This window comes from Odontesthes bonariensis, chromosome 12 (genome assembly GCF_027942865.1).
Source record: "Odontesthes bonariensis isolate fOdoBon6 chromosome 12, fOdoBon6.hap1, whole genome shotgun sequence".
NCBI classification, from domain to species: Eukaryota; Metazoa; Chordata; class Actinopteri; order Atheriniformes; family Atherinopsidae; genus Odontesthes; species Odontesthes bonariensis.
In genome coordinates this window covers 2,350,411-2,360,661 of record NC_134517.1, presented here as the reverse complement: position 1 = coordinate 2,360,661, position 10,251 = coordinate 2,350,411, and the positions used below count along the sequence as shown (strand labels likewise).

Below are 10,251 nucleotides of genomic sequence, written 5' to 3'. Positions count from 1 at the left end.
AATGTAAAACTGTGCAGACCGAAGAGCAGACCGAGCAGTCCCCTGCAACAGGTGCAGCTATCGCTAGGTGGCTAGGGAGTGAAACGTCCCTGTCCCCGGCCACTTCCTCCAGCTCTTCTGGGGGGACCCCGAGGCGTTCCCAGTCCATCCGAGAAACATAGTCTCACCAACGTGTCCTGGGTCTTCCCCGGGGCCTCCTCCCAGTGGGACGGGCCCGGAACACCTCACCAGGGAGGCGTCCAGGAGGCATCCTAACCAGATGCCCGAGCCACCTCATCTGACTCCTCTGGATGCGGAGGTTCTACTCTGAGCCCCTCCCGGATGACCGAGCTTCTCACCCTATCTCTAAGGGAGAGCCCAGACACCCTGCGGAGGAAACTCATTTCGGCCGCTTGTATTCGCGATCTCGTTCTTTCGGTCACTACCCACAGCTCGTGACCATTTACCATATTCGGTCAATATCTTTAAAGCAATTTTTCTCTGATAATATTAGACCATTGCAAGCCTATAACCAATACACAAAGTATGCCCAGGTGTAGCCCATCTTATACGCATTAGAACCAAGTAGCAGCAAAATAACAGTATCACAAACTTTGGTGTTAGAAATCCTTGTTGAACCAGAAGTTGTCTGGAACTGTTGAAACTGTGCTTTGGTCCTCTCCTTTGTCCTCTTGCTTGCATTAGATTTTATTTAAACATTTCCATTAAAATGAAACAGACAAGTGAGAGCAACTTGTTCATCTTCATTCATTTTATTTTGTATATGTAGCTACATAGCTGCTCGAGCTGATTTGAATTTTGAATAAAATGTGAAACACTTTTCAGTTGGTGGTTAGCTGGTTTTCCTTTAACTATAAAGTTAGGCATTACCCCTTTAACGCTGACACAGTAGTACAACATTTCAGCAGGAGACATGAAGGTAAGAACATCTTGATTACACACATTTTCATGAAAATCTATCTGTGATTTGAGGCTTTGGATTGAATCACAATGAAACTTTTTATTGTCTCCACACATTGCATTACAGCTTTTACACATAGGGTTGTAAAACACGTTTAACAGCATTACGTGGATATAAGTGAGATATCATGACACTAAAAACCAAAATGACTCACATGTGAATGAGGAGGTTCTCACCACTTTTACCTTTTGTTCAGTATTTTGCTGGATATATTGATCAAAATTAAACTGTGAGACGATATACATTAAATTTAAAACATACTGTTACAAAGTGCTTCACAGACAGGATCAAATCAAGCTGAAAAGCACTGCAACACAGTTTGAGCTACATGTGTTTTAAATTCAAGTTTAACTGGTTGATAATTAGGATGCAGTGTGTTCTGAGAGGCATTCAGTTCCTTTGAATATTTCTGGGTTCAACTCAATACTTCTGCGTAGCCAAATGTTTTGCAATGATCTTTCAATGATCCTCGAGGGCAAACATTCGCAAACATTCTTTTTGTTTACTGTTTAACTAAATGGAAATCAGTTGAAAACAATTGCTTCTTTTACAGAAAATACTTTCTCAGGATTAATTTTATCTCTTTTTTCCTACAATCACTGTCTCTGTTTTATATTTAAAAAGAGGTCAAAAGGGGATAATTCTTAAAGGAACTAGTCATTGAGACATGCAAGCATCTTTCCCCCTTGTTGTCATTGTAGGATGATAACACAGCATGTCATAGCTGTAAAGTTTTAATAGCCAAGGGGCTATAAAAGTTAAAGCCACAGAGCAATCACTTTTGGTATTTCAGTATGATTTTCTTTTTATGTGCATGCACCTCTGAACACTGACCCCATAAAACATAAAGTATTGGTTAATATTTTCCCTCCCAATTTTATTAGACCGAAGCAGTGCAGGCATAAAGAGCAGTGAGCAGTGAGCTTCCTGTCACTGTTATCATCATCACAGAGGCGAAGACACACTGGAGTAGTTAGGTGGAATCTCAGGTCCTGTGGAAACTTTCCTCCATTTTTTCCCTCCTTTGCCTTGTCCACAATGTCCGCTCTGAGGGCGACAGCCATGGTTCCTTCTACCTGTGATCCTGCTGCTGCAGTCTGTTCAGGAGCAAACTGCATTGTCCCTCCCAGTGACTTCAATGCTGTTCTGAGCCTGGTGATGAGCATATCGGTCACAGTAATGCTTGCTCTGGTCATGTTTGCCATGGGTTGCACTGTGGAAGCCAAAAGGCTGTGGGGCCACATCAGGAGGCCCTGGGGCATCATCATTGGATTCATCTGCCAGTTTGGCATCATGCCCTTCACAGCTTTTGCCCTGTCACTTGCCTTTGGGGTGCTGCCTGTGCAGGCCATAGTCATCATCATTATGGGCTGCTGTCCTGGAGGTTCGAGCTCAAACATCATCTGCTTCTGGCTGGATGGAGACATGGACCTGAGGTAAGCCATGGGGCTGGAAACCCATTCAATATCAATGGTCCACTGTTGCCAGGAGAGGATTTCCCGTTAAAGCTTCTGTATATGTTTCTTCTTAAATTGGTTCAATTTCACTATGATCTAGTTTCCTCTTCAGGATCAAAACAGTATTTTCTCCTTGTGATTGTTATATTCTCCACTCTGCAGCATCAGTATGACGGCCTGTTCCTCTATCTTGGCCTTGGGGATGATGCCTCTCTGTCTATTCGTTTACACCAGTGTATGGACTTCCGGTGATGCCATTCAGATTCCATACGACAGCATTGGTAACTAAACAGCTACAGCATCTGCAGATGTAATATTGATGGAATGTCAATAAGATTTAGTCTGATATTTAAGCTGTGTGTTTTTCAGGTATCACGCTTGCAGGCCTTCTTATCCCCATTGCTGTGGGAATGTATGTCAAGCGCAGATGGCCCAACAAGGCAAAAATTATCCTCAAGGTAGAAATGGTCAACATATTTTTTGCAAAATCGTACAAAGGGAGTTCTTGTGATGTTTACATTTAGCATGTGAATAAGAAATGAAAAGTCCTGGACAGGGTTTTAATAAATTATGACTGCTTTGCAGGTGGGGTCCATTGTTGGCTTTTTTCTCATTATCGTCCTAGCTGTGATTGGAGGAGTCCTCTACCAATCTTCCTGGGTCATTTCTCCCTCCTTGTGGATAATTGGAGTTATCTACCCCGTTATTGGATATAGCCTGGGGTTCCTCATGGCCCGCTTTGTGGGTCAGCCTTGGGACAGGTGGGTGGACAGTTTTGAAGTGATGCTGGCATATCATGAGTCTTGGGCTTTCCCTAAATATTGATCAATTTATCATGTTTGTTTGCTTGTTTTAGCTACTGCCAAGTACAGTTTAAAACAGTTTTCATCATAATTCTAAAAAGAAACCATGAAACGATTGTTACAAGTTTTATCCTCTGAAGTGGTTCTTCATTGTCCCTTCCTTCGTTCAGATGTCGAACCATTGCGCTGGAGACGGGCATGCAGAACTCCCAGTTGTGCAGCACCATTGTCCAGCTGTCCTTCAGCCCAGAGGAACTAGAAATCATGTTTGCCTTCCCCCTTATCTACAGCATCTTCCAGCTTGCAGTCGTGCTCATTGCTGTTGGAGGTAAGGGTTTGACAGGCACAGGTGCTGGCAGTTAATGATTGAGCTGTTTGTTTAGCCGTGTTAAGTCAGCAAATTGAACCCTATGGTTTGCCCCTCGATAGCTGAATTTATCAGAGGCACTGACCCCAGCAGGGTTCTGGGTTGTCTTTCCTCTAAGATCAAGGGGTCACAAGGTCAGACGCGATTTTGGTGGTGAAATCATTTTAGCTGTCACATATCAAATTCCTCATGTTCTGTCTCTTTGAATTTGTGTATATGTAACTGTAAGAAAGTGATAATACAAGCAGCAAAAGCTGTTTTCGAGGCTACACAATAAGATGGTCAAACATTGTTTCTGAATCCATGTGTTTTCCTCTCCAGGCTACCAAGTATATAAAAAGCGTTTCGGCCAAGGCTTGGGTGATGCAGACACTGAGGCCCCGTCCTCGGAAGCTGTCGACGGTGACACAACAAAAAAGTACGGCCTGGAAAATCGTGCCTTTGAGTCTGCTGAGAATGACAAAAGTGATGTGAAAGGCACCTACAAGAATATAGAGCTGTAAGAACCCAACTCTGCTAATCAGACTCTGGACTGGTATTCTGAACTCCCACAGCCACAAAGCTCCTGGGGACAGCAGCCTGACTCAACTGTGAACACCACACACCACTCTGCTGGCTAAAAGTGTGTGATACTGAGCCAGCTGTATTCTGTCAGGTGGAAAAGGGTTGAAAAAAACTGGAGATGTCTTCTAGAATACGGCCAACAGTTAAATTCAGGGGGGCAGTGAGCATCATATCATATTGTTTTATGCTGAATTGTACAAGGCCTTCCATTCATCTAATTTATTCATATGTAAATATTTTAAACGACATAATTCCTACTTTAATGTCAGTGTTGTGCTTCAGTGATCAAAGTTTGTTTGATAAAATGTTGTTAAAGGCTGTTTGTGTGGATTTTCTGTCAGATATTTGTGCAGCAATGTGAAGCTGGATACAGCTACATTGTCATTCTCTGAATTCGGTGCACTTTGTGTCTCCCAGGTTTACCTCAAGGATTTTCATATAAAGTAAACCACAACTTTTATTTAAAAAAAAAACAATAAATGGAAATATCCATGTGTCTTTGCAATATAACACACAAGTATTTTTTTTAAATGGTTTTAAAAAAAATTTATGGATTGCTGAGGCACAGAGGTCAGCCAAATGAGCATGTCCCCACTGATCAACATAATTTTTTTCACTGAATATAAAACAAATCAAAATAGCCACTAGTTAGCCATTAGTTATTTCAACTAATATAAAAATTTACTGGTGTCCTTTAACCAAAAAAAAAAATTAAATGATAAAAATGTACGCCTTATTTATAAAATTCAACTTTTTAATCATGTCCCGCAGTTTTGTTCAACCCTGTAACAGCATACTAAATCCCCCCTTTTTAAAAATAATGGTTCAGTCCAACTTCCTCAGCACCCAGGAAGTGACATCACTTTATCCACAGACTAACATTGTCAAGCTCAACCTTTCAACACTGTTACATGAATAAATGATATTTACTATATTTGGTGAAAAAGCAAAGAGTTGTCTTGGAAAAATATATTAATTAATTTTTTTCCTCATGCCATATGCTACCTCATACCCTAGCTAATGTGGACTATTGGCTACTTTTAGCCAAAATCTTCAACCCCATAACATTCAACCCCATAACAAAAACCACTGTTACGGGGTTGAATCATTGTTATGGGGTTGAAGGTTGGACGGCTCTTAAGTCAGTGAGCCCCTTTTCTCTAAATGTTATTTCATGATTATTTCAGATGGCTAAATCAAATGCAGAGTGACAAAGAGAGTTCAGGGCAAGAAGAAATGCAGATTCACAGAGTAGGGAAGAATACCTCAGGAAAGAGCATGAGCGATTGAAAAGAGATAAAGAAGCAGGGAAAAAGAAATCAATCAATGACCTGAGTAAGAGAGGTCAAAAACAAAAGCACAAGGAGTGGTGGAAGGCCAAAGCAAGACAGAAAAGGAAAGCTGAGATGGGAAGCTGTGGGCCTACCACTGGAACTCCTCCACATACTCCTGAAAGTGAGATTGAAGATGTAGTGCAAGCCAGACCAGGGTCCTCACGGTGAGGGAAATATGTGGTTAGAAATAATGCTTGGTTTTAATTAAAAACACACACAAAATATATAGAGGTCAAATTTGCACCTTTGTGTTGCTATGTCATTACTAATGTAACTACTACTTTACTATCAGTAAAACTAATAATTCCTTCTCCATGTTTTCATTTTAGTCATTCAGCAGGCAAGAAAGCATCCAGAAAGGTAAGAGACAAACTGCGCAAAGAAATAGAAGTACTAAAAAGGAAACTCAATCAGAAGAGTCAGACAGAAAAATACAAAAAAGATTCCAGCGAGCAACCAAGAATAAAGACTCTCCCAGGTCCAAAGTCCATCAGTTACTGAAGAATTGCATTGTGAACAGAAAGGTGAGGAAAACTTTGTTGCACCATGAAACCCTAATTTGTGACATTAGGAGTAAGTACAAGAATGCCAGAAATGAAAAGAGGAAAAAAAACTATTGCTGAGGTTGTTGTTGGGAAGATAGTCAAGAAATACAGGCTGCAGAGGTGGTCCGAGAAAGCACTTGGCTTTTCAAAGAAACGCCGGAGTTTGTGTGAGAATAACCCCACCAGACAAGCTTACAACAGGTACACTGTTACATCTCTGGTGAGCAAAGTGAAAACATTCTTCACAAGAGATGTTGTGAGTCGGCAACCCAGTCTCACAGCAAAACGTGTAATAGCTACGTTGGTCCACAAGGGAAAACGTGGTATTGTCACAATTTGGCCCCCAAAATTGTGACAATACTATGTTTTATTTGGCCAATTCATTTCCATTGCATTGCAACCAGGTCACGTGACTATCAAGTTTCCCTCAGTGAAAAAAAGAAAATGACCGACTGTTGACCTATTTTCTGTTTCGATGGCATTTCTAGCGAGAAATATGCATAATATTTTCATAATCTTCATTCAAGGAATGTAGACGATCTTTCGTTTATTAGTTTCGCCGAAGATTTTAGTATGTCCTTGAAAAAACGTAAGAATAAAATGTTCTAGAATGCGCCGCTGAGGGTGGCAGCACGTTGGAGTAGCTCTGTACCTCACATTGAGATTTTTTCTTTTTTCTAAATTTCATTCCTGTTTTTTCTTGGAAGAAATTGCATTTTTTGGACAACTGTTCCTTCCTGCCTTGGATGCTGTGCAGCTGGATTGATTTTTCCCAATACTTTTGTATATTTTGCTCTTTTGTTATGATGCATAACCATAGCAACAAGGTGGTTTACAACAGGGAGCAGCTGATTAACATTGGAAAAGCAGAAATAATTCGACAACTGAAGCCAGAAATCCCACTGGAATTGAAAAGGAGGCGTCGTGGATGCAGAGCAGGAGCAAAGAGGAGAGAAAGAAAGAAGAAGTTCAAACCATCTCTGCCATCCGTCATCATGGGCAATGTAAGATCGTTAGCTAACAAGTTGGATGAACTTCTCGCCTTGACAAGGACTCAGCAAGAATATCGGGAATGTAGCATTATGTGTTTTACTGAGACATGGCTGCAGGATCATATCCCCGACTCCAGCGTCTCTCTGCCAGGCTTCCTGACTGTATGAGCAGATCGAGATTTAAAGAGTAGCAGGAAAAGGAAAGGGGGTGGATTGGCAGTGCTTGTCAACAACAGATGGTGTCACCCAGGATATGTTACTGTGAAGAGTCGTCTTGCAGTCCTGACATTGAACTATTGGCAGTAAGTTTTCGTCCATATTATTTGCCAAGAGAGTTCACCAGTGTTGTTTTGGTGGCTGTTTACATTCCACCCTCAGCTGTTGCCGACACTGCATGTGATGTCATCAGTTCCGTTGTTGCTAAGATACAGACACAACACCCCAATTCTTTTGTGGCAATATCTGGTGATTTTAATCATGCCTCACTCTCTGCTACACTGCCAACTTTTCAACAGTTTGTCAGCTGCTCTACCAGAGAAAACAAGACATTGGATTTGTTTTACACAAATGTCAAGGATTCATACATTTCCAAATCAAGACCTCCCCTGGGTAAATCAGATCACAACCTTGTTTTTCTCTGTTCAGCATATAAACCCCTTGTCCAGAGACTACCTGTCACAAAAAGGACTGTTAGAAAGTGGTCACATGAAGCTGAAGAAGCCTTACAGGGTTGTTTTGATGCAACCGATTAGATTTCTCTTTGTAAGCCACATGGAGAGGACATTAATGCCACGACTGAGTGTGTGACTGACTATATAAACTTCTGTGTGGACAACACCATCCCCACCAGAACAGTGAGATGCTTCCCTAATAACAAACCCTGGATCACCAGTGAGCTAAACTATTGAACAAGAAAAAAAGAGCCTTTAGGGAGCGAGACAGGGAGTTACTGAGGAGTATACAGAAGCAGCTCAAAGTCAAGATCAGAGAGAGCAAGGAGGTGTATAGAAAGAAGCTTGAGAGTAAACTGCAGAGGAACAATATCAGAGATGTGTGGTCAGGAATGAAGAAGATCACAGGCCTCAAACAGAGGGAGGATCGTATGGATGGAAGTCTGGACAGAGCAAATGAGCTGAACACATTCTTCAACAGGTTCAGTTCAGGGACAAGCTCACCATCCTCCCCTCCTGTTCCCAGCCAAAGAGACATCCCACCCTCCTCTGACCCACAGCTTTCCTGTAACATCTACACCTCCACCTCAGTCATGGATTCTTCTGCTTCCACTAGTTTGTCTTCAACCAAAACAGGAGATGCTGCTGTCCCCTTTGCCTCCCCCTCTCACTTTTCTGTTTCTAGAAGTCAGGTGAAGAGGCAGTTGGAGAGACTGAACCGGAACAAGGCTGCAGGTCCAGATGGTGTCAGCCCCCGAGTCCTGAAGGCCTGTGCAGAGCAGCTCTGTGGGATTCTGCAACACCTTTTCAACCTTAGCTTGACCCAAGAGAAGGTACCACTGTTGTGGAAGACATCCTGTCTGGTTCCGGAACCAAAGAAAACTCACCCTTCAGTCATCAATGACTACAGACCTGTTGCCCTGACATCCCACATCATGAAGGTCCTGGAGAGACTCCTGGAGAGACTCCTGTTGACCCACCTGTGTAAGCAAACCAGCACATATCAGGACCCCCTGCAGTTTGCTTATCGCCATGGAGTTGGAGTTGAAGACGCTATCATACACCTGCTTCAACAAACCCACTGTCATCTGGACAAAGCAGGCAGCACTGTGAGGATCATGTGCTTTGATTTCTCCAGTGCATTTAACACAATCCAGCCTGATCTGCTTAGTCTGAAACTCCAGAAGACTCAGGTGGAGGCCTCAACAATCACTTGGATTAATGACTACCTGACAAACAGACCACAGTTTGTCAGACTGAAGAATTGTGTGTCTAACCAGGTGATCAGCAGCACAGGAGCACCACAGGGGACTGTACTCTCACCATTCCTTTTCACTCTGTACACTTCAGACTTCCAGTACAAGTCAGACTCCTGTCATCTACAGAAATATTCAGATGACTCTGCAGTTGTCGGGTGTATCAGAGATGGACAAGAAGCTGAGTACAGAGAGCTGGTGGACCGCTTTGTGGCATGGTGTGGGAACAATCATCTCATCTTGAATGTTAACAAAACAAAGGAGATGATTGTAGATTTCAGGAGAAACAAGGTCAGATCAAACCCTGTTTCCATCATGGGAGAAGAAGTGGAGGTGGTTGAGGAATATAAATACCTTGGTGTTCATGTGGACAACAGACTGGACTGGAGACACAACAGTGAAGCCATCTACAAGAAAGGACAGAGCAGACTGTACTTCTTGAGGAAGCTAAGGTCCTTCAAGGTTTGCAACAAGATGTTGCAGATCTTCTACAAGTCTGTTGTTGAGAGCGTCATTTCCTCTGGCGTCATCTGTTGGGGCAGCAGCATCAGAACCAGGGACCTAAAAAGACTCAACAACCTGATAAGGAAGGCTGGTTCTGTTCTGGGGACGACTGTGGAACCTCTGGAGACAATAATGCAAAGAAGGATTTTGCTTAAAATCAAGAGAATTATGGACAACCCTGAACATCCTCTCCATGAGACTGTTATCGGAAAACAGAGTCTCTTCAGTCAAAGGCTTCTTCAGTTTGGATGCAAAACGGACCGCTACAGGAAATCTTTCCTGCCCACAGCCATCAGCATCTATAATAACTCCTTGATTTAATTGAGTTACATCAACATTTAATTTCCCTCTGGGATAAATAAAGTATTTTTGAATTGAATTTTGTTACGACCCCAGTTCTAGGGGATCAGGGTGGCAACATAAAATGTGTCCAGAGGAGAAGTTTAAGTGTAAAAATAATTTATTACAACAAAAAGGGTTCCAAAACAAAAGAGGGGGTGGGTCAATGACATATAAGGGTTGGCATGATGACAAATTTAAAAATATGTTTTCAACCTGTTAAAACAACATGACCAAAGACCGTTAGAATGTATATTTGGCATTTCTGTTGGTTTCATAGTATTTGATATGACATTTCTACCATTTTTAAGCAAATACAGAGCTAATGGCCCATTATTTTGTCAAATGGTGTAACCACAAAACAATTCATATTTATTTGATATTTCACCCTCTAAGATTTTATGTAAGTGTAGCCATGAAAACAAGTAATTGATTTTCAAATATCACATGAAAAATAT

General features: G+C 41.9%; 1 protein-coding gene across 1 annotated transcript; it reads left to right on the top strand.

Moving 5' to 3' along the window:
* Positions 1-1,999: 1,999 nt before the first annotated feature.
* slc10a2 (solute carrier family 10 member 2) lies at positions 2,000-4,091 on the top strand. The gene is made up of 6 exons (XM_075478854.1): positions 2,000-2,397; positions 2,581-2,699; positions 2,788-2,876; positions 3,004-3,179; positions 3,392-3,549; positions 3,910-4,091. Exons 1-6 carry the CDS (start codon positions 2,000-2,002, stop codon positions 4,089-4,091), a joined length of 1,122 nt encoding a protein of 373 aa, XP_075334969.1.
* Positions 4,092-10,251: the final 6,160 nt, after the last annotated feature.